Source organism: Amblyraja radiata, chromosome 18 (genome assembly GCF_010909765.2).
Source record: "Amblyraja radiata isolate CabotCenter1 chromosome 18, sAmbRad1.1.pri, whole genome shotgun sequence".
Lineage (NCBI taxonomy): Eukaryota > Metazoa > Chordata > Chondrichthyes > Rajiformes > Rajidae > Amblyraja > Amblyraja radiata.
The window spans coordinates 22722588-22747823 of NC_045973.1; the positions used below are offsets into that span (position 1 = coordinate 22722588).

The 25236-nt window shown below is 42.1% G+C and overlaps 1 protein-coding gene across 4 annotated transcripts in view; it reads left to right on the top strand.

The window, feature by feature from the left end:
- Positions 1-20522, top strand: part of dcaf1 (DDB1 and CUL4 associated factor 1) — a 67755-nt gene extending 47233 nt beyond the window's left edge. For 2 of the 4 annotated variants that reach the window (XM_033036816.1, XM_033036814.1), the window contains exons 17-25: positions 3837-3919; positions 5784-5868; positions 7049-7282; positions 9643-9736; positions 10695-10799; positions 13057-13130; positions 14991-15095; positions 15507-15765; positions 16597-20522. In XM_033036816.1, the coding sequence (XP_032892707.1) occupies positions 3837-3919; positions 5784-5868; positions 7049-7282; positions 9643-9736; positions 10695-10799; positions 13057-13130; positions 14991-15095; positions 15507-15765; positions 16597-16655 (1098 nt within the window). In that variant the 3' untranslated portion in view covers positions 16656-20522. The remainder of the gene's footprint in view (positions 1-3836; positions 3920-5783; positions 5869-7048; positions 7283-9642; positions 9737-10694; positions 10800-13056; positions 13131-14990; positions 15096-15506; positions 15766-16596) is intronic. The other 2 variants (XM_033036817.1, XM_033036815.1) reach the window with 2 other exon arrangements.
- Positions 20523-25236: the final 4714 nt, after the last annotated feature.

Here is a 25236-nt window from a genome sequence, read left to right on the forward strand (position 1 = left end):
TTAAAAAACGCCAACACTACATTTAACTAGACAAAAAAGAAAAAAAAGACAGACAGGCTGTAGGGGCCGCTGCAACGGGTGAGTCGCGCCGCCAAACTGTAGACTTTGAAAATCTACTTAATTACCCACTACACCACCTATCTTAGTATCATCTGCATACTTACTAATCCAATTTATCACACCATCATCCAGATCATTGATGTATATGACAAACAACAGTGGACCCAACACAGATCCCTGAGGTACCCCACTAGTCACCGGCCTCCAACCTGACAAACAGTTATCCACCATTACTCTCTGGTATCTCCCATTCAGCCACTGTTGAATCCATCTTGCTACTCCACTATTAATACCCAACAATTGAACCTTCTTAACCAACCTTCCATGTGAAACCTTGTCAAAGGCCTTACTGAAGTCCATATAGACAACATCCACTGCTTTACCCTCATCAATTGCCCTAGTAACCTCTTAAAAAAATTCAAGAAGATTAGTCAAACATGACCTTCCAGGCACAAATCCATGTTGACTTTCCTAATCAGACCGTGTTTATCCAGATGATTATATATATATTATCTCTAAGTATCCTTTCCATTAATTTGCCCACCACTGACGTCAAACTAACAGGTCTATAATTGCAAGGTCTACTCTTAGAGCCCTTTTTAAACAATAATAATAATAATAATAATAAATTTTATTTAATGGGCGCCTTTCATACATCTCAAGGACACCTTACATAGTAATCGGAATAAAAACATATAATCGGAATAAAACAAGTAATTAAAGACATCACAGTGACACAAATTAAAAACAGAATTCAATCCAAAAACAGAAAATCAAAAACACAGTGTGAAAAGAGAGCAGCGGCAGCCAAAGCGCGCCAGCGTCCACTCTCTCTTCACGGCAGCCATCTTGGACACAGACCTACAGGACTACAATTAGACCAAAAAAAATCATCCCCCCACAGTGGATAGCACTGTGAGGGAAGGCACAATGTCCAGTCCCCACCCCATGATCACCCCAAAGTCAGGCCTATTGAGGCCACCGCAATTGCCTGTACGGAGGCCCGATGTCCCTGGCCGTTCTCACCGGGTGGTCTTGCCCCGGCGTCGGGAGAGTCCTTTCGGCGGCTGGGCCACTTGGAACGGCCGCTTCTTGGTTGGAGCCCGTGGCTGCCGAAGCCGACAAGGCCGCGCCGGTTTGGAGCTCCCAGGCTCCAGATGAAAAAGTCGGCGCCCGCTCTCCGCACTGCCGCCTTGCCGCCTCTACGCACACCGCCTCTCCGCTCCGCAAACCCGCAGCCCGGAGATGTTGCTCACGGCGGTCCAGCTCGCCAGAACTCCAGCGCGGCGACCCAGGCAAGGCATCGCCCGCTCCAGCGCTCCAATGCTGTGCCGCCACCCAGGCCGAGGTGCTGGGTGGTTCCCGCCAAGAAACGGCGCTCCAAGCCCGCTGGTAGGCCACGAGGACGGGTCGACGGGCAGCCCGGAAAAAAGGCTGCCACACCGACCAGGTAGGGACCTATAAATAAAGTAACACCTACCCCCCCCCACATTAAAAGACCATATCCCCTACAAACAAAAAAACAGGACTCACTAAAAACTAAAAAAAAAACGAATTTAAGACGGACGGCTGCTGGCTAGCAGCCGTTCACCAAGATGGCTCCTCCTCCCTGGATGGAACAATAGAACAACATGTGCAGTACGCCAATCCTCCGGCACCATTCCCGTTTCTAATGACATTTGAAATATTTCTGTCATAGCCCCTGCTATTTCTACACTAACTTCCCTCAATGTTCTAGGGAATATCCTGTCAGGACCTGGAGACTTATCTACTTTTATATTTTTCAAAGGTGTCAGTACTTCCTCTTCTTTGATCCTCATAGTTTCCATAGCTACCCTACTTGTTTCCCTTACCTCACATAATTCAATATCCTTCTCCTTGGTGAATACCGAAGAAAAGAAATTGTTCAATATCTCCCCCATCTCTTTTGGCTCTGCAGATAGCTGTCCACTCTGACTCTCTAAAGGACCAATTTTATCTCTTGTTATCCTTTTGCTATTAATATAGCTGTAGAAACCCTTTGGATTTACTTTCACCTTACTTGCCAAAGCAACTTATCTTCTTTTAGCTTTTCTAATTTCTTTCTTAAGATTCTTTTTACATTCTTTATACTCCTCAAGCACCTCATTTACTCGATGCTGCCTATAATTATTGTAGATCTCTCTCTTTTTTTCGCACCGTGTCCAATTTCCCTTGAAAACCATGGCTCTTTCCAATTATTATTCTTTCCTTTCAACCGAACAGGGACATAAAGATTCTGTACTCTTAAAATTTCACCTTTAAATGTCCTCCATTTCTCTACTACATTCTTCCCAAAAAACAAAATGTCCCAATTTACACCTTTTAAATCCTTTCGCATCTCCTCAAAGTCAGCCTTTCTCCAATCAAAATTCTCAACCCTTGGTCCAGTTCTGACCTTCTCCATAATTATATTGAAACTAATGGTATTGTGATCACTGGACCCGAAGTGCTCCCCAACGCATACCTCCATTACCTGACCTGTCTCATTTCCTAATAGGAGGTCCAGCACTGCCCCTTCTCTAGTAGGTACCTTTAAGTATTGCTGCAAAAAACTATCCTGCACACATTTAATAAACTCCAAACCATCCAGCCCTTTTACAGATTGTGTTTCCCAGTCTATGTGTGGAAAATTGAAATCTCCCAAAATCACTACCTTGTGCTTACTACTAATATCTGCTATCTCCTTACATATTTGCTCTTCCAATTCTCGCTCCCCATTAGGCGGTCTATAATACACCCCTATAAGTGTTGCTACACCTTTCCCATTTCTCAGTTCCACCCAAATAGCCTCCCTAGACGAGCCCTCTAATCTATCCTGCCAAAGCACTGTTGTAATATCTTCCCTGACAATACATTTTAACATAAACATCCACCACAGTGACTCCTCCGCATTCCTCACTGTGATGGAAGGAGTAAAAAAAGTTCAATCTCTTCCCTTTGTTCTCCCGCGGTCGGGTGCCTGGAGCCTTCCGTTGATGGGACGATCTTGACCTCGTGGCTGGCAGTTGAGCCCTCCGCATCGGGGCCATCAGCTCCTGCATTGGGGGGGGAATCTCAGCTCACCCGCGCCGGCGATCGGACCCCGGGTCGGGGCTGGTCGAACCTCTGTCATTGGAGCTTCCCGACTCGGTCTCCCCCGAGACTGCAAGCCCTTGATGGTAAAATCCGCAGGCCGCGGTTAGAGCAATCCCAAGCTAGGGATTAGCCCCGATGGTAAGTCCACGCCCTGCGGTGGGGCTCAAAGTCAGCCCTGAGGAGGCCTCCAGCTCCATGATGTTAGGCCGCAGAGCGACCGAAGAGATGACCCGAAAACCAATCGTATCTCCGGCAAGGTAAGAGACTGAAACAAAAAGTTTCCCCCGACCCCCTCCCCCTCCCCCTCTTTGAGTCCTAACTACTTATACAATTGGAAATGGAATTAACGCAAACAATGCAGCACTTCCTCCTTCACATTTACACGCTCCAGAACTTTGCACCAAATTCAACCATTTTGGGCAGTGGTTGATGCTTCGGTTTCTACCAGCTTTCTTTACATGTTTCCTCTGCAGAATCGCTGGGCTCAACGGCCTTTCATGTCTCTCTAAATATAAAGTATGGATATTAATCTTAACTGATTCTTTCTTCACAGATACCATCTGGCCTGATTATTTTCAGCATTTTCTATCTTATTTCAGTGATGGCATTTGCAGAGTTTGCCATTGTTACCTTATGGTCATTCTTTAATCCTTGTTTAATTTATGCGTGTCCACTTACAGGATGGGTCCTTGTTATTGACTTCAGCAAGTTGGGGCCAGCCTCTCTCTGCTCTCTGGGGAATGAAGTCTGTGTTCGATATGAAGTAAGTAATTATGGGTATCAGCAGTGGAAAGACATCTTGATGACCTCCTGTAATGTCCAGTGCCTTGCCAGAAAAGTTTCAGTTGGGATTTAGAGACTTTTAGTAGGCTGAGTATAGTATCACGGTATGACGGCAGTGGTAGTGAGCAGGGATTTTGCTCCTCAGCAAATGTTTTCATTGGTATTTGAAATTGTGCTCATGGATTAAGCATGGATGATCAAAGGCATTATTATAGGACATTGACGTGCAGAGAATAATCTAGGCCTTGACTTTGATTGTCAGTTGGATAACTTTTGGAACCGTGCCAAAATATTTCATGCTAACTTAAAGCTGTTTGTTTTGTAACCAGTGCCTGCACAATCAACTTCATTTGGAAGTCCCCTCATTAGCTCTTTGAAGTCTGTTTTAGTATCTTTAAAATTATGTTGCTGTAGATAGATTTAAAGGATATCCTTGTCCAAAGACATGGTTTGCGTGTTTAGTGCCATGTTTGAAAATATTAAGTAGTTCTCTGTACACTTGAAAATCACCCATTTACTCAGGACCAACTTGAAGACTCCATGTATAAGGTAGGCGTAAAATACTGAAGTAACTCTGCGGGACAGGCAGCATCTCTGGAGAGAAGGAATGGGTGTCATTTCGGGTCGAGCCGAAACGTCACCCATTCCTTCTCTCCAGAGATGCTGCTGGTTCCGCTGAGCTACTCCAGCATTTTGTGTCTACCTTCAATTTAAACCAGCATCTGCAGTTCTTTCCTACACATAAAGCTCCATGTATAAGATTTATTTACGGCTTTTCTTTCAAAGATACTTTACTGACATTTGCCGGCATGCCTGCCTGATATGTTTAAGAAAGAACTGCAGATGCTGGAAAAATCAAAGGTAGACAAAAATGCTTGAGAAACTCAGCGGGTGAGGCAGCATCTATGGAGCGAAGGAATAGGTGACGTTTCGGATCGAGACCCTTCTTCAGACTGAAGTGGGGTGGGGGGGGGGGGCAGGAAGAAGAAAGGAAGAGGCGGAGACAGTGGGCTGTGGGAGAGCTGGGAAGGGGAGGGGAAGTAGGGAGAAAGCAAGGACTACCTGAAAATAGAGAAGTCAATATTCTACTCAAGCGAAATATGAGGTGCTGCTCCTCCAATTTGCGGTGAGACTCACTGCTCTACATCGGTGAGACCAAGCGCAGGCTTGGCAATCGCTTTGCCCGCACAGTCCGCTTAACTAACCTGATCTCCCGGTGGCTCAGCAATTCCGAATCTGACCTTTCTGTCCTGGGCCTCCTCCATGGCCAGAGTGAGGCCCAACACAAATTGGAGTAGCAGCACCTCATATTTCGCTTGGGTAGTTTACACCCCAGCGGTATGAATATTGACTTCTCCAATTTCAGGTAGTCCTTGCTTTCTCCCTCCTTCCCCACCCCTTCCCAGCTCTCCCATAGCCCACTGTCTCCGCCTCTTCTTCTTTCCCCCCCCCCCCCCCCCCCACACCCACATCAGTCTGAAGAAGGGTCTTGACCTGAAATATCACCTATTCCTTCGCTCCATAGATGCTACCTCACCCTCTGAGTTTCTCCAGCATTTTTGTCTGCCTGCCTGATATATTAGCCTGTGTTGTGCAAGTTTAATTCCCTGTTTCACCACGTGAATCTGTTGTCATTACAATAAGTAGGGGAATCTTGGGGGGCAAGTCAGCATGTGAAAGTTTTGCTGGAGCAACTATTTTTGTCATGTGGAGAGTAACAGTCAATCTTGGTGAAAGTTCCAGACAGTGCTAGATCAGCACTACAAATGGCACAGAAGGCTGAATGTTTCTTTTGGATATATGTTCCTAAAAGTAATTTCATGCTGCTGTTCCCAACATTTCAGGCACTCTTTCACAGATGATCATTATGTAGAGTTCAGTAAACTCTCCCAGGACAGAGTCATTGGGACAAAGGAAGAAGTGGCTCATGTAAGTACATTGACCATGACTCTAATATAAAAATTAACTGAAAAATGAAGTTGAACCCACAATCTGGAGTCGTTTAGTCATGTAATAGGAGCAGAATTAGGCTCTTTGGCCCATCAAGTCTACTCAACCATTCAATCATGGCTGATCTATCTCTCCTTCATAACCCCATTATGGGACCTCTCCAGAACCTCTGACATCTGTACTAATCAAGAATCTATCTCTGCCTTCAGTGGAAAATAATTCCACAGATTCACCACCCTCTGACTAAAGATGCATCTCAAATGGTGAGGTTACTGACTTATTCCAGGTCTAGAAAGAAAGAAATCCAACATGACCCTCATCGTTACACACCAATGGGAGACACTGAACGCCACCATCTTTAGCCTGTAATCCATGCTCAGATTCCATCCCCTCTCCAACTGCTATCACAGAAAACAAACTCTTAATTTCCCTCCCAGTTAACCATGCATTTTCTTTATCACTGAACGCTTTTTAAAAGAGATCATTTCTATTATGCCTCGATCCTTTTGAGGCGGTAACACTCTGTGTTTTTATAATATCCACTTTTCCAAGCTTTTAAGATCACTATTCTACCTTCCATTAAAATTTGGCTATGCAAAAATGGTTCCTATACCCCACCACATCCTATCTGTTAATCTTGCTGCCCTTGCTTTAATTCTCATCTCCCAGTTTCCCGGTAACTAAAACGTCAATAATTTTGAAACTTTGTCTCTCCCTTCCTCTTGGCTGACAATCCTGCACCCAAACTCTCTCCCTCCTACACTTTTAACCACTTTCCCTGCTTTAATCACCCCCCCCCCTCACCCTAAAAAAAATAAACCCTTTCTATGCTCTCATTAATGGTTGTCATCTGGGGCTGCATTCTGAATGCTAGACCTCTGCCTTCACTCTACCATCTTAAGACCCTGCTTGAAACCTACCTCTATGTTAGTGTCATTAAATTCAACAGATTTAACTTGCTTAGAACTCTCTGACCCCTTTGGAAATCAACACTCTTACAATTGTTGTAGTGCCATCTGATGAAGAATGTTGCTTTTAACTGTGCCGTTCTTGAATGTTTCCATCGTGTCTCTGGATGTTTAATTGCAGTGTTCTTTAATTCACAACATACACACAACATTAGTGGATCTGTTGCTTGTCGTCTTTTTTCCATCTGTAGATCTACGATATTCAGACTGGGCAGAACATTCTCACTCTCTACAATCCAGACTTGGCCAACAACTACAAGCGGAACTGTGCGACCTTCAATCCCACTGATGACTTGGTGTTAAACGATGGAGTGCTGTGGGATGTGCGTTCAATGCAGGCGATTCACAAGTTTGATAAGTTCAACATGAACATTAGTGGAGTGTTCCATCCGAATGGGCTTGAAGTCATCATCAACACGGAGATTGTATCTTTCAATAATATGGAGAGGTGCACTAAGTGCTGAGAGGCTGGAGAAATGTATTCCCTTCTGTACATGTGGATTTTTAATTGGAGTAAAAGTTCCAATAGTTTTTGAGCATGAACCTCCAGTTCTACACTTTTCAAACATACTTAAAATGAAAGTGCTCACTTGTGTGCAGGACATGACTGTTAGAATGTTTGCCTTTGCATCAGGTTTCAGGCCCTACTTGGAAATATTAACCAGATATTTTAACCGGTACACCCAGAGTTCACGGGTCACATGTTGGGGTAATGTTACTTTTATCATGCTACTCTGGCATGCGTATGGTTGTAATCGTGTGAGGGAAGGTGGCCCTCAGCTAACCAGAAAGAAATTGCAAACTCAAGGATGATAAAATTGCACTTAACATATAGTTGTAGTTGATCCTTTGCTGGCTTGACTGAGGCAGACAAGCAGGCTTCCCTCCACTTAAGCATCTGCTGCAGCATACCCTTGACTGCCAGCTCCAGTCCTAATTTAGTCTTTCAACATGAACATGTCAAACCATGGTCATATCTATACTATCAGTGGTAGAAAAGTTTCAACAAGGGTCACAAAATTGTATTTTAATTTGTATTCATAGCAGGGAGTCCAGTTGTCTAATCTCTGACATTTAAAATAAAAAATTGTTCTTGTAATGTGAGCAACACATGCAGCACAGTATTCATTGCCCTTTCCTACTTATGATAGCTTGAATGCATGCAAAGCACAAACTGTTGGCCAGCCTAGGTTGGGGATAATAGGTTTTCTTTGTAGTCCTGCAGGGGCTTTGCATAATTTCTAGTGCTTTCCCTTAAAATGGCGAACTTATTCACCAACTACCATTCCCCTTCAGTTAAGCTATCATTAAATGCATTGTATTTCAGATGTGTAACGGTAGTATTGCCATTGACTTTTAACACTTTCATTCCACACAGTTTGGAGGTTGAAGGAGTACTTCACCCACTTTTATCAATCCAAATGATTTTCTTTTTTACTCTCAACCAAAGTTTGGAAAGATGATCTATTTTTTTCTGTTTTTATTTGCTTATGGGATGGTCAGCAAAGCCAGCCTTGAGTGTGGCATTGAGCTGTTGCTGCTCTATTCCTGGTGATCATGTAGTTCTGAAATGACCTTCTGATTGATGTGTGGTCCCAATTTGATTGACTTTTAACAGCCCTCTGAAATGGTCTCGCAAGCCATTCAACTATATCGTCAGCCACTATGTTAATCAGAGAATAAAGCTAGACAGAACAGCTGTCATCTCTTTGTAAGCAAAATCACTTCCAGCCCAGTCAACTTTACAAATCTTCCCTGTGACTGTTTCGGGAATGTGTCTAAACTATGAGACTTGTTTCACAAGCAAGTCAAGTAACCGCCTATCATAGTTGAACAATGAGTTGGCGATTGAGCCTCCGTCATGCTCTGGATATTTACTAAGCTATCAATTAGACTTTGGTGCCTAGGCTGGTGTCATATTGATACATATTTGGGATTTTATAGCTGATGAAGTCCTCGGCAATGACTTCCAGTCTCCTTGAAGCCTTGTTACTTCAAGTCAAACATGGACGAGAACATTTTCTGCCAATTCCCCCTACTTATAAATCCGTGCACCTCCAAGTTGAATAATGCTTAGCAAAGGCATTGAAAATAAAACCAGCACTTAATTTTACTTTGGATGAGGAACTTTTGTCCATCGCCAGGCATTACTTGGTAGCACTGAACTGACCATGGTCTGAAGTAGGTGTCAGATTAGGTCCCTGATTGGTGCTTGGTAAACAGATTGAAGGGGAAACCTATTTGACCATGTCCTTGCTAATCTACCCATTCCAAACACATCTGTCAGGAGTAGGACTGGCAAGGGTGACCATGGCAAAGTGCTTGTACAATTGTTGTCTCTTCATCCTGAGCGTGCCCTCAATTCTGTGTGGCCTGTCATATTGAACAGATCTAACAGCCCGCAGCTGGGCATTCACAAGGTACTGTTGACCAAGCACTACAACAGAACTCTCCTTCACCACCATGGGTAACCCTATGTCGCAGCATTGTCATGCCACGGTAGTGCCTTGATTCAATAAGAAGCGCTGAGGGGCATGCAGTAATCAGCACCAGGAAAACCCCCAAAGTGATGTGGCAACCTAGTGAAGTTGTGGTAGATATACTAAACAACAAAAACAATGTGGAATGGGAAGAGTCAGCAATCCCAGAATTGCTGGATCAAATTGAAGCTCTGTCTAAATAGATTAAAACTTATGAGGTAGAGGAATATGAATATGAATTATTTTGTTGGGGCCTAGCTGCATTTGTTCATGACAAAGTGAGTTCCTTAATGGCTCCTTTTCAGTGGGACCTACGAACGTTCCATCTCCTGCATATGGTACCTGCATTAGATCAATGTCGTATTGTCTTCAACAACACTGGGACCGTCATCTATGGAGGTAGGAGTGTTGGTTGGGCAAGTAATCGCTTGAAGCTTTATTTAAATTTAAGAAATTATTTTCAAACATATTACAGTTTATTGTGTATGGGGAGAAATTAAAGAATGGTCTGAGTGCTTATCTCAAGCCGATGAAGTCCTCGGCATTGACTTCCAAACTCCATGAAACCTTATGATGTGCTTTCTACATGTTGTTTCTCTCCTGCACATGATTTTGAAAGGACAATTTTGGGAAGATCCCATTTTGTTTAAAAACACAAAACTCATCAACTGAATACATTTTATCCAAAAGCTCCACATAAACTAGATCCTCATAGTTTCTGTGGAGCTTTTGGACAAAATGTATTTAGTTGATACATTTTATGTTTTCAAACAAAATGGAATCCATTTACCACTGCAGTGCTTTGTTGCTCCCTCTTGAAGGCTGAAAATTGAATACTGCTTTGGGTCTGGTCCGAGAACTAGCGAAAGCTAACCAACATGGTTATGGTCTTCTAAACTATTGACTTTCAACCCATTCTTCTCCTCTCCCCTCTATCACCAACCCCCACCCTCTTGGGAAGGGGTGGCAAGGCCTTGGAACAGGTACAAATGGCATTCACCAGAATCGTACTGAGTCTAAGGAAGCTTCCGAATGTAAATAAGAAATATTTGATAAATAAAATATATTGTACACCTTCAGGAAAACAGCAAAGGCATATAACTAATTGGATAGATTTTTCAAAGTGATAGCAATATAAACTTTTTGATTAGGTGCAGCTTTAAAATTATTAATTGGATTGGGCCTGACGGTATAAAATATTTGCGTTTATATAGCATGATATCAGTAAACTCCATGCATGTGTGCTATTTTGACTTGCTGTGTATGAACTATTACATATACAACAGCCATCGAATTTGACATTTGGTGTGAAACTCTGTGAGCGCAAGCTATTTATCAGATTCCATTTTGTATCCAGCTATGCTGCAGGCAGATGACGAAGATGATTTGTTAGAAGTGCGAATGAAAAGTCCCTTTGGATCATCTTTCAGGACCTTTGATGCTACTGATTACAAACCAATAGGTGAGAGCACTGATTTGCAATTTCAGATTGCTGGCTGATTAATCTTCTGGTGCTGATTACCAGCTTGCTCAATTAGTGTAATATGAGGTGCCTGCTGCTTTCTGGAGCAATTTAGTATTGCCATGTTTGTGTTTGTCTTGGAGTTCATGTTCACTTTTGGTACTGCGCACCCACGGCCATCTGTCTCATTGCAGTTTTTCCAGTCAGAGCCCGAGACAATATTTGCACTTTGACGTCATTGTTAATGCCTCATTGCCATGTGGCTTAATTCCTTGACTACCTGCAGGCATCATGGCACTTAGATTGGAGAAAGAGGTAAAAGCAGATGTTTTGGAAATGCTTGCCACCAGCACATGGAGGCATTTCATTGAGAAAGGGGGAGCATTCGTTTGGAAGGTGGCATCAGAATAGATGTGATAGAGAAGTAGAACGCAGGAGAATGGAAGTGAAAAGGAATACAGCAAAGTAACCGTGGCAGTCGGCTCAGCCTTTCCCTAAAAATGACAGTAAGGAAGAGAAGGAGGTGAGCAATGGTCAACAAAATAGAGAGAGTACAGAGGAGATTTACTAGAATGTTGCCTGGGTTTCAGCAACTAAGTTACAGAGAAAGGTTGAATGTTAGGTCTTTATTCTTTGGAACGCAGAAGGTTAAGGGGGGACTTGATAGAGGTCTTTAAAATGATGAGAGGGATAGACAGAGTTGACGTGGATAAGCTTTTCCCATTGAGAGTAGGGAAGATTCAAACAAGAGGACATGACTTCAGAATTAAGGGACAGAAGTTTAGGGGTAACATGAGGGGGAACTTATTTACTCAGAGAGTGGTAGCTGTGTGGAATGAGCTTCCAGTGGAAGTGGTGGAGGCAGGTTCGATTTTATCATTTAAAAATAAATTGGATAGGTATATGGATGGGAAAGGAATGGAGGGTTATGGTCTGAGTGCAGGTAGATGGGACTAGGGGAAAATAAGTGTTCGGCACGGACTTATAGGGCCGAGGTGGCCTGTTTCCGTGCTGTAATTGTTATATGGTTATATACTGTTGGAACCAAATCACCATTGGAACCAAAGCTGGTTACATTTTCAATTTTAGGGTGCGAGCAGACAACAGTCATCGAGTACCAAGGAAATGTTGGCCTGGGGGAGGGAGTGGGGGGTAGAAAAAAAATCCCTTTATAAAGCACAGAGAAACAGTTCATAGAGGATCCCATTGCTTAACACAAGAAATTCAGCAAGCCAAGCAGAGGTAGACTGGTTCCAGGCAATATGAATCTACTGACTCAAATATTAAATAGCTGTAGGAGTGGAATGGCTGCTGTACAGTTATTAATTTTGCCATTTGTTAATGAATGTTAATTAGAGGACCCATGCTGTAAAATTCCTTCCTTTGTGCAGTTCCCCATTCTAGCGAGCACACAGCAAATTGAGTGGATCCTTATCGTTTGGGGCCTTGGGTGAGGGGAAGTCTCAGGGGTCAATTGATGGATTCGGGCCTTCAAAGATTGTTTTTGTCGGTGTGTGAGATTGAGGGTGGAGAGATGGCAATTGGGAATAGCTGGGTAAATCCTGCAGGAGTGGTAGGGTGGTTCTGACTTGGCAGCAGATCACTACTCTGGATATGGCTGAGAGAGATGGGCAGCTGGTGTTCAAGGAGAGAGTTCAATTTAGGGTTGAGTGGCTGACTGAAGTGGGGAACTGGCACTTAGAGAAAGGATTGGAGGCAATCAAGGGAGAGCCTGCTTAGATTTGACATGCATTAGAGGACTTACAGAGACAGGTTTCAAAGGTCTAGGACCTGCTCTGTCAGTTATTAAGTATTCAGGGTGTTGGGAGGGTAGTCTGTGGATTCGTCATTGATACAAAAAAATCTGGAAAAATAATTGTCTTTCAATGTCCGCAATATTCCTTACAAATGGGGGTTACTAGCTTGTAAATGCATATGACAGTCTGATTTCAAGGCAATGATAATGCTATAGTGGCAGTCTGAGACATTTTGCTCACCTGGTAAACTACTTGCACTGTACTGAAGATATTTTCTTTTACATGAAGTTTGTTTGTTAACGCTCAACTAATCTTGAATCTGAACTAAATGCTGCAGCTAATATTGAAGGTATATACTGATTATTCTCCCCCCTCTAGCACATGTCAAATGAGGGTCTGAATTAGAACATTTCTCTATTTTGGGCACCCAGTTGAGGTGGTGGAGTATAATTTGCAACCAAACAATACTTGAAACTTGTTTTTCATTCCTTTTTTTAAAGCGACGCTTGATGTGAAAAGGAATATATTCGATCTGTGTACTGACACAAAGGACTGCTATCTTGCTGTGATTGAGGTAGGACATGTTCGCCTGTATTATGTGTTCAATTTGTTAACTCTTAAACTCTCATCTTAGGCAACAGCAGTAGATTATTTCAAAATAGACTTTCCTTCCTGAGTAAAAAACATAAATTGTCATCTATCTTTCATCAAATAGAGACAATATGTGAGAATTGACAGGCCAAGAAGGGCCAGGACCAGAAACTTCTGCCTGTTTCTCTCCACAGATGCTGCATGACCCACTGAGTTCCTCCAGCACTTTGTTTATTGCTCAAGGACAATAAGCCAAGTATGACCATACATGTATTAAATAGCAATTTACGAGCAGGATCCCCGAGTGATTCTCCATGTCCTCCCATTCTATCTCTAAAAGATATAATAACCTATGTTCTGACAAAGCTGTTTATCAGAAGGAATAAAATGTGGAACTAAATTGTCTTAAATTGGGCACATTGGCCTGCATTCAGGGTAAATATCAGATTTGGTGAATATTGGCAGGGCAGTTATTATTTTGATGGAAAGCTCACGGTCTGATGTCCCCTCTTGCTTTATGTTCACTGTCTAGTGAACAATCTTGTCTTCCCATCTAATAGAAAATAAATGGTGAGCACCTGCTGTAAATGCAGCGAGGCAGAATAATTGCAGGCTTCGGTAAATCATTAAATTTCCCATCTGCATGTTGGGTTCAGGTTGGTCACATGCCTCTCATCCCACTGTGTCAACTGAGTTGGTTAGCATCATCTTAAAGATATTTAAATTTAACATCAAATTCAACATTATTTGTTCCTCAATCTTGATTTGGTCAGTTCAGGACGCAATAGAATTCCTGTTGCGCCTGTTCTCTGTAAGCATTAACTTAGTTGCTAATTGTCCTCTCCTGGAAAGTCAGATTGAAGGAACCCCGTGGCTTAATTTAGATCAGATGATCTTCCCTCTGGATAAAGATTGGGTAAGGACATTAGAAATAAGTGCATGAGTAGGCCATTCAGCGCCTCATACCTGCTGCACCATGTAATAAAATATGGCTTCCCTTTTACCTCAGTACTTTCCTGCACAAACTTCATCCCTTCATCGTTTAATATCTAAAAACCTATTGATCTACTCTAATATACTCAGTGACTGAGCTTCGACAGTTCTCTTTGTTTCAACAATTCTTGATTTCCATGAGCGGTACAATACTCTGCGGTAGAATTGCTGCTTTACAGTGCCAGGAAGGTGGGTTCGATCCTGATTATGGGTGCTGTCCGAACACAGTTTGTACGTTCTCCCTGTGACTGCATTGGTTTTCTCTGGATGCTTTGGTTTCATCATAGGTAGATAGGGTGGTTCTGAAGGTTTTTGGCACATTGGTCTTCATCAGTCAATCATATTGAGTATAGACGTTGGGAGGTCATGTTACAATTGTACAAGACATTGGTGAGGCTTCATTTAGAGTATTGTGCTCTGTTGGTCACCCTGCTATAGGAAAGAATTTGTTAAGCTGAAAGGACACTGAGAAGATTTACACAGGTGTTGCCAGGACTTGAGGGGCATCTTTTGATTATTCGTGTGCTACTTGAGCTGATCTGGTCAGTCCATTTGCATTTCCCTGCTTTTCTCGTCCAATATTGGTCTTCAACTATGAAATTAATTCCCTAAACCATTGGGGTTTTTTTTGTTTTTTACCTCTCCTTAAAACCTGACACTTGACTAGGCTGCGTGTGTTTCCATCGCCATCTATTTTGTCAATAATGCTCCTGTGATGACCCTTTACCACGTTAAAACTTTTTTTGTAGCTGTGGTCTATTATTTAAACTTCTGCTTCTGAGCTTATACAGCCATGTTAGGTACGATGTAATGTCACCCAGTCTCCTAAGGTTTAACAATGTATTTACAGAATCAAGGCAGCAGCATGGATGCCTTGTCAATGGACACTATCTGCAGGCTGTATGAGGTGGGCCGACAGCGGCTGGCTGAAGAAGAAGATGAAGAGGAGGATCAGGTTTGTACCACGTTAATTCTCAAACAGTTGAGTATTATCCCATTAGTTTAAATCGCTGGTCAAAATTATGCTGTTTTCATTGATCATTTAATTCATTATCCTTTGGCCCTGACATTAAATGCACGTTCATGTTGCCCTGCTGGCTATGTGGGTGTTAATGTTGACTGTGATCAGATCTAGAGCAGTTGCACGATCAGAGCAGCAGGGGACTGCCGTTTTGGCGTGACATTAAATGTTGTGCTTCCATGGAAGGAGAATACTATGAGTATGACTGTGCTTTAATTGTCTACATATGGCTGTCGTCTTAATGACATACGAGCACAACATATTTTGAGCTTTGAAATTTTGAGTTTTGCATATTTTAAAAGCAGTGAGTAGGTGATGACCATAGTGATAATTTCACTGTTGCAGGAGGAAGAGGAAGAGGAGGATGATGATGACGACGATTCCGAAGATGACCTGGATGACTTGGATACCGATCCGCTGCTGGAAGGTGACGATGAAAATAACGGGAGTGAGGCAAATGCGGCTGAGGACGGTGAACAGGACTTCACTCTGTCCGACGAGGAGGAACTGGAGGCCCTGCTGGGTAATGGTGAGGAGGATGCAGAGGAGGAAGAGGATGAAGACGATGAGTGGGAGGATGAAGATACAGACATTCTTGGAGATTGTAAGGGTGTTTCACTTGAAGTTGTTGTATTTGGAACTTAATCCCAATAGCTTCATAAGCTCTTGCGGCCATGCAACTGTTGGTCAACAAATCAAGCTCAACATTTGCTCTCACACTCTCCTTTCTCCCGAGATACCCCTGCCCTAAATCTTGCAAGCACCCTCATCTACTCCCCCAGTCCTTGCCAATAGACGGAAGGGGAGATAAGTTGACATTCTACCATCAATATTAATGGTAGACAAAAATGCTGGAGAAACTCAGTGCCTTGATGGAGTGCTTGATCATTTCTTGTGGTAACAGGCCACCCTAAAACACTTTACAGCCACATAAGCATTTCTGAGTGTGACCACTATTAAAGGGAAATGGGGCAGCCAGTATTTGCCAAGTCATGCCTCGTGGACATAGTTTATAAAAAAACATATTATACTATTGATTGAGGAAATTTTTGCAATAGTGAGGTAGGATCTCCTGCATTCATACAGGAAGATACACAATGTCCGAGTTTAATTTGTCCAATTGCCAGCTGACAATATTCCATCGATGCTGGTGTCCTGATTGTGTGCCAACTCTTGAGCACCCAAGTAATGGCTCCTAGATGAGGGTGAGATGAATTGTACCATGCTGACAAACATGGTGAATACAGTTGTTTATTCTCTCTTGGAGTTGGTTCCTGGAAGGCCATCGAGTATCCGGTGCATTTTCCATGCCTGCACATAGCTTCGTTGGAATTGCTTGTTGTGGCTCCAGTGCTAACGAGCCAACACCTCGAGGAATTCTACATGTAATTAAGCTGTGGGAGATATTACTAATTGTTTGTTTTTTTAAATCCAGCAGATAGCACAGATAACTCTGACCTGGAAGATGACGTCATCCTGTCTCTGAATGAATGAATGTTCAATGTGAATTGTTGGACCCAGCAGGAATCTAGGTCCAGATGCAAAGCACGCCCCTCACTGGGGAAAACAGAGCAAAGCAAGCGTAATGAACGTTTTATTTCAGACTCCACCAGTTCAGTCTTGAAATTTACACACACAGGGAGGGGAAAACTAAAACAGAACTAATTATCAAAGCAGTGGTAACTTTCCCGTCAAGTTGTGTGAAACTGCAGGGACCCTTCAGCTCCCGCAGGCTGTGGAGCCGTGGAATAATCTTGCCTCCGAGGTTGTGCACAGTATGGCCATCACACCTTCAGGAGATAGGCACAGTGCATTTAAAACAGAACCGTTTTTTTAAATGGATTTTCTAGGAGACATCTGTTTATATGCGTGTGTGTTTGTGTGCGTGTGTGTGTGTGTGTGTAAATATATATATGTATATATATATATATATATATAGAAGACAAAGGAGCCATATATTGAGAGTGGTCATAATGAAGAGATGGGCTGTAATTTTCTATTTGTAATGTCACTGAGTAAAGCTTTCAAACCAAGCTCAATGCCCTGCTCACTGCATCTTGCTAATGCTCCTGTTTTAACATTACTGCCTGTGTTTTAACATTAGGGGCCCTCTCAATCAGTGTTACAGAAAATAGTTTGTATTTTAGTTGCCATGATCTCTTGGGTGTAATAAATGTTGGTAAATTGGTCAGGATCCTGAGACACACAAGATGAACAGATGTGCCAATAAATGATCAGTTTTAATTGAACTTTCATGTGACTAATGTGAATAACAATTTTGGCCCAGTGTTTCCCTCGTATCTGCCACATTTCATCCAGATACAATCTGCATTGACAACCAAGCTACACTGAGTATCAGCAATCTTTGTTCTTTTTATTTTACCATGAACCAGTTTTATTGCCTCCCTTGATGTATCTAGCACCAATCCAATCACCTTTCCAGCAGACCAGGAGAGTGGGGATAAAACAAGTCACCACGGTGCTTCACAACTGAAAAGATTAAATGGGTTTCATGGATTGAATTGTTTCCTTGCTGGACAGTGAGCTTATAACTATCTGGTTGCGATTCGGAGAGGTTAGTCTTGATTTCTGAGTGTATGAGCACAATTCCCATGGCAGTTGTAAATGAAGTGCTAGCTGTACACATTCCCAAAATGTTTTTGAAAAATGTATTCAAACTACATGTGATGCAAAGCATGCAAGGTGTTCCCATGCAGACAAGTAAAAAACATTTACACATTATCTTTGCTCCTTGTTCATTGTTAAACATATACAGTAATGAGGAACACTGTCCGGTGAAATGACTAAATAAACATCACATAGAGCTAGTGACTTGAGCATCAGTTGGTTGAATAACAGGGGTACTCTGCTTCTTTGGCACCAACCTAGCAATGTTAAAGATAGTCATGTGTCCCACTATCAGTACATCTATCACAAGCAATTCTGACAAAGATTATGGTAGTTTGAATTGTTTCGTTTTAGTTTGCAGCTTGCTTTAAATGTGGAAGATTTAAATCGAAACAATGATTCCAGTATGAACCACCTTTCCCTTCGCTCCCGTATCATCTGATATTTCCTCTTTTGTCACCACATTTTCTTCGTGCCAGCAAATTCCATTCTGACAGGATCTGAATTTCAATCATGGGTTGATACATGTGGAAGGGAATAGACTTTCATCCCTGAGGTGCAAGATACTATATAGCGATTAACAAACATCAGGACATTATTCCTTGGGAATGTAAACCACGTTAGTTTATACCGCACTATTTTCAACAATCTGAGTGATAGATCATTTGTTACCTTTTTGAATTGACTCGTGTTCCTAGATCAGGAGAGGATGATGTATTCAATTTCCATCAAAATGTTGATTTTTGCCATGGCACTGTAATTCTTTCAGTGATGTTTACTGTTTTCCCTGGGTGTTCTTTTATGCAATCTCGTTTTATGCAGCTGTGGTCGTCTAGCTGACTTCCAGATAATGTGCTCACAAGTTGACAGCCGAGACAGTAACTAAGTCAATTTGACACCTGAGTCAGCAACTAAGATGGCAGATTTTAGATCACATCCTTCCACGCATTCTCCTCACCATTCTCACCACCACCATTTTGGCAAATAATCCCAGGATGAAGCCTGGTTAGAAGCCTAGCTTATTCAAGCAGAGTAATTGTGATCTGGTCTCTCGATTGCTGTAGTAACAGCATTGTATGCGAAGGAGTAGAACATTGCAGCTCTTCAAACTTGTTAGCCTATGTGCATTAAATGGGTAAAATGCTCAGCATCTGTCCCTTATGAAAGAAATTGTGTATTATTTGGGGAGTTGGATTATTTGAGTGGGTGATACCGAGTTTACAAACTTATCAAGACCCAGCTACTGGTGGGACTGTGGAAAATCATAGTTTTGAAGTCACCGTTATGGTGCAGTAAACTTAGGTGGCCATTCAATGGTTAATATAAGAAATGTTATACCAATAAAGCTGGAGAGATTTATGTCCTCATTTTACTAATGAGCCTTGGGCTGTGTACAAAATGTAAATGCTCTTAAATCCCATTCACTTTCACAAATCTGAATGTCTCGATACTTTAAAGCACCCTTTAACAATTTCCACAACAATATTCAAATACAACAAACCAGCAAATAAAAGCGTGGCCATCGGGGACAAGTGTACCTAGTCTTCAAAAGCCATGTGGTGGAGCAAGAGATGAGTGTGCGCAGGGTTTTTGTATATTCAACCCATGCTATCCCAGCCCGGGTGCTGTTTATTAAGAAACTGCAGAAGGAGATTTACTACCTAATGCAAACTATCTCTCTGGATGGGAGGGTCTTTGTCTATAATTAACCCTTGCTACTCTGCAGCAGGAATGTTTATGGAGCAATATTGACGGAGTTCCCTTGGTTTTATTCTGCATTGTAAACAATCTAAACAGTGCTGATGACATTCTTGAATTCCTAATGGAAAAGGTTATTTTTCCCCAGTATAGTCATCTATCTCACCAACATAAAACTCCAGGTGAACCTATTGCCCCAAAATAGTCTTGATCATAATAAATGAGATAACAAATGCAATCTTTGAATGGGAAGTAAGATGTTAACCGGCCTTGTATACCCATACTACTTTGAACAATAGCATAAGTGAGCCAGGTCAAGAATAGCTTGTTACTGCACCACTATTGACTGGGCTCTCAAGACTGAGGTAATGGTACTACTCAAGTAGTCCTACTAAGCATGCAGATGGAATAAAATGTTACCCCCTTGCTACAGCTTCTGATTTTTGATCAAATTATCGTAGAACAGAGAGAAACAAGGATGTGTAGTTGCTGGTTTACAAAATAAAAGTGCTGGAGTAACTCAATGGGTCAGGAAGCATCTCTGGAGAACATGGATAGGTGACGTTTTGGGTTGGGAAGACTGAACAGCTCTCTGCCACTAAGTGGTGCTGGAATACACGAATACTGTTTACATGCAGCAGTAGCAGAACAAGTGATGTCATTGCTTCAAAAGAAGCAATCTTGTTATTTTCTCATCTTTTACAAAAATTAGTTAAGAAGTACAGGGTCACTGCTTGGCTCTGAAATGGACTGTTAATGGAAGTGCACATGTCACTACAAATTTTCCTTGTGGAAAACAATATATAAAGCAAAACATTGAAAGCTCGTTAATGAGCAAGAAAAATGAGCAAGAGCCAGATCTGGTTTTCTGCGTTTAGCTAGAGATGCGTTAATTTCTTTTGTGCATTTTCTGTAATTTACAAGCGTGTGATACAAAGCACAAAATGAAACTGTAAAAAGATTAGGCCTTGTACAGAATTCAGTTGAAATATTTTTATTACTGAAAATAAAACAAATAAAGACCAAGGAATTGTATCCATCTGTTTCTGTTATTAGCCTGGACATTTATGCTTTATCAGAGAATAAACTGCATATCTTCTGACCTCAAGAAATCTGAAATATCTTTGTAGCCATTGAACTACCCTTGATCTCTGACCTCAGATTTAAGTAGGAACCTTGACAGTTTGGACATGGCAAATTCCACAAGCAACGGTGAAATGGATAACCATTTTAATTGCTTTAGTGGTGAAGAATTGGCTATGACCCACAAGTTTTGTGTGCTTTTTTCAAATGGTGCCTTAAAATTAATCCTGCTAGTCAAGAGATAGGTAGGATCTGAGTTTAACATCTTGGAACTAGCATTGCTGAGAACACAATAATCCTTCTGTACCACACTGAAATGTCAAGCTGGAATATGAGCTCATGTCTGAATTAAACTGGTGATTATGTTTTTTAAAATTCTTTAATCCAGAACCGATCATACATTTATTTTCGCTTTCAAAATTAGAGTACTTGAATGTTTAGCTTGCATGTCAGTTTTGCTGTTTATCACATAATGTGACTGGACCAAATAAATCATTATCTTTATTGCTTTCCTCTCCCATATTTCTGTGGCAATGCATGATCATCCTGGAATGTGAAGTTAACTCTTGGCTTCCTTCTGCCTGTTTAAACAGTTTTCTGAAACCTTTTCCCCTCCCTCCATCCAGCCATTCTCGTGAGTTCTTACATGTTTGTCACAGATTGGGAACATCTTGTTGGATGCCTTGTCTGCTTCTCTTTGCCTGAATTCCTGTATTTTCCTTTCCCTAACACGGTATATGCACCCTTTACCTTTATTTCCCATTTGCTTGATCCCATCTCTGACTTGTTTCTGCCTCTTGCTCATTTATTCAAATTGATTTAGCTTATTTGCACATGTACTGAGGTACAGTGAAAAGCTTTTTGTTGCATGCTGCCCAATCTGTTGACCACTCAACATTCTACTCTGCCCCTGCATTATCTGATAATTTGCTGTTATTAATTATTAACACCATCTTTCACATTACCCATTACCCCAGAAGGCCCATGCTTGGTTCTGTTTTCATGTAATTGTGTTGCCTTCCTATAACTCATTCATGTTTTGAGGTGTAGTGAACAGCTTTGCTTTTCATACTATCCAAACAGATTAAATATACTGTACATAAATATAATCAAGTTGAAGTTGTACAATAGACAGAACAAAGGGGAAGTGCAGAATATAGTTCTCAGCATTGTAATGCATCAGTTCCACATGTCCACAACAACTTAGGTGAATCGGACAATAACCTAGCTTATGAAAGGACAGTTTAGACGTCTGATAGAGGGGAAGAAACTGTTCCTGTGTCTGATGGTCTGCTTTCTACCAGGCGGAAGCAAGGAGAAGAAGGAATGGCGGGTGGGACAAGTCTGATTATGTTCTCTACTGTTTTGAGGCAGTGTGAAGTATATACTGGGGTCAATGGTGGGAAGTCTGGTCTGTGTGATGGACTGGATGACAACTCTGCAATTTTTTGCAGTCTTGATCGGAGCTGACCCAAACCAAGTTGTTATGCAACCTGACAGTATGGTTTCTATTGTGCAGCTGTAGAAGAATCATGGAGATATGGTAAATTTCCTCAGGAAATAGAGGCCTCAATGTGACCAGATCATTTCTAATATATTAATGCCAAGGAACCTGATGCACTCGACCATTTCCACTTTAACTCAATTGTAGCCGATTGCATAGAACAATAGGTGCAGGAGTAGGCTATTTAGCCCTTTGAGCCAGCACTGCCATTCAATATGATCATGGCTGATCATCTAAAATCAGTACCCCATTCCTGGTTTTTCCCCATATCCCTTGATTCCTTTAGCCTTAAGAGCAAAATCTAACTTGTCTTGAAAATATCCAGTGAATTGACCACCATTGTATTATGTGGCAGAGACTTTGACAGATTCACAACTCTCTGGGTTAAAAAAAATCTTCCTCATCTCTCCTAAATGGCCTACCTCTTATTCTTAAACTGTGATCCCTGGTTCTGGACTCCCTCAACATCTGGAACATTTTTTTCTGCATCAAACCTGTCCAATCCCTTGAGAATGTAATATGTTTCTATAAGATCCCCTCTCCTAAATTCCAGTGAATACAAGCCCAGTCGACACATTCTTTCATCATATGTCAGTCCTGCCATCCCAGGAATTAACCTGGTGAACCTACACTGGATTCCCTCAATAGCAATAATGTTCAACTGGAGTAGGACCTCCTTGCTTCTAAACTCAAATCTTCTTGCAATGAAGGCCAACATGCCATTTCTTCAGTGCCTGCTGTACCTGCATGCTTGCTTTCAGTGACTAATGTACAAGCACACCCAGATCTCGTTGCACCTCCCCTTTTCCTAATCTGACACCATTCAGATAATAATCTGCTTTCCTGTTCTTGCCAACAAAGTGTATAACCTCACATTTATTGACATTATACTGCATCTGCCCACTCATCCAACCTATCCAAGTCACCCTGCATCCTTAACGCAGCTCACACTGCCACCCAGCTTTGTGTCATCTGCAAACTTGGAGATGTCACATTTAATTCCCTTGTTTATATCGTTAATATATATTGTAAATAACGGGTCCCAGCACCGAGCCTTGTGGTACCCCACTAGTCACTGCCTGCCATTCTGAAATTCACCTGTGTCTGATTGTAAGGGACCTACATTTGTCTTCACTAATCGTTTCCTTTTTATGTATCTAAAGAAGCTTTTAGGATCAGTTTTTATATTCCCTGCAAGCTTTTGTGCTCTTTTTTCACTCTTAATTAACCATTTTGCCTTCCTCTGTTGAGTTCTAAATTTCTCCCAGTCCTCCGGTTTGCTGCTTCCTCAGGCCAATGTATATGCCTTTTTGGATTTAACACTATCCTTGATTTCCCTCATTAGCCACGGTTATGCTGCCTTCCCCGTTTTATTTTTTCGCTAGACAGGGATGAAGAATTTTTGGAATTCATCCATGCTTTAAATCTTTGCCATTGCATCTCCACCATCAACCCTTTAAGTATAATTTGCCCGTCCATCCTAGCCAATTCCCGTCTCATATCTTCAAAGTCTCCTTTCTTTAAGTTCAGGACCCTAGTCTCTGAATTAACCGTGTCACTCTCTATCCTAATGTAGAATTACACCATATTATGGTCACTGTTGCCCAAGGGACTCTGCACAAAAAGATCGCTAACTAATCCTCATTACACAATACCCAGTCAAGGATGGTCTGTCCTCTAGTCAGTTTCTCTACATATTGATTTAAAAAACCATCCCATATACATTCCAAGAAATCCTCCTCCTCAGCGCTGCTACCAATTTGGTTGGCCAATCTATATGTAGATTAAAGTCACCCATTATAACTGCTGTACCTTTGCTACACGCATCCCTAATTTCCTGCTTGATGCTATCCCCAACCTCCCTACTGCTGTTTGGTGGTCTGTATACAACTCCAACAAGCGTTTTCTGCCCTTCGCTATTTTGCAGTTCTACCCATACTAATTCGACAGCATCCAAGCTAATGTATCTCCTTGCTATTGCATTCATCTCTTAAACCAGCAATGCCACCCCACCTCCTTGTCCTTTCTGTCTATCCTTCCTGAATATTGAATACCCCTGCATGTTTAGCTCCCAGCCTTGGTCATCCTGGAGTCATGTCTCCGTAATTCCGACTATATCATATTCCTTAACTACTAACTGCACATTCAATTCATCCACCTTATTACGAATGCTCCTCGCATTAAGGCACAAAGCTTTCAGGTTTGTTTTTCGTATCTCCCTTCTACCTTTTGCTCTGTCCTCCTTTTATGGCCCTCTGTCTCCTTGCATTGGTTCCCATCCCCCTGCGCTGTAAGTTTAAACGTGACCTTTCCTACACTCTCCCGTTAACTGCACGCATACACTTCCACGTTGTTGACTCCACCGCAACCCCCCCCCCCCCCCCCCCCAACTGTTAAGTTCAAACCCACCTGTGTAGCACTAGCAAACCTTTGCGGCATGTACTTCTCCAGACTTCCTGAAGTCGAACTAGCTCTTTTGTCTCGCTGACATTGAGGAAGAGGTTATTGTCCTGACACCAGGTCATCAAAAAGGCTGCCAGCATCATCAAGGACCCGCACCATCCTGGCCACACATTCATCTCTCTGCTGCCATCAGGTAGAAGGTACAGGAGCCTGAAATCTGCAACATCTAGGTTCAGGATAGGCTTCTTCCTCACAGCCATCAGACCATTAAACACAACTTCAAACAAACTATGAACTATAACAGCCCATTACATTTTATTTGTGTATTTATGTGTGTATATATATATTCTATGGTATATGGTCACACTTATCTGATCTGTATTTATGCCTAAAATATTCTGTCGTGCTGCAACAAGCAAGAATTTCATTGTCCTATCTGGGACACATGACAATAAACTCTCTTGACATGACTTGACCTGCAGAGTTACTCCAGCTTTTTGTGTCTTCAGTTTAAAACAGCATCTGCAATTCTGTCCTACCACATCACATTGTTGAGCCATGTAGACAAAAAATGCTGGAGAAACTCAGCGGGTGAGGCAGCATCAATGGAGAAAAGGATAGGCAACATTTTGGGTCGAGACCCTTCTTCAGACTGATGTCGGGGGGGGGGGGGAAGAAAGGAAGAGGCGGAGACAGTAGGCTATGTGGGAGAGCTGGGAAGGGGGAGGTGAAGGAGGGTGAAAGCAAGGACTACCTGAA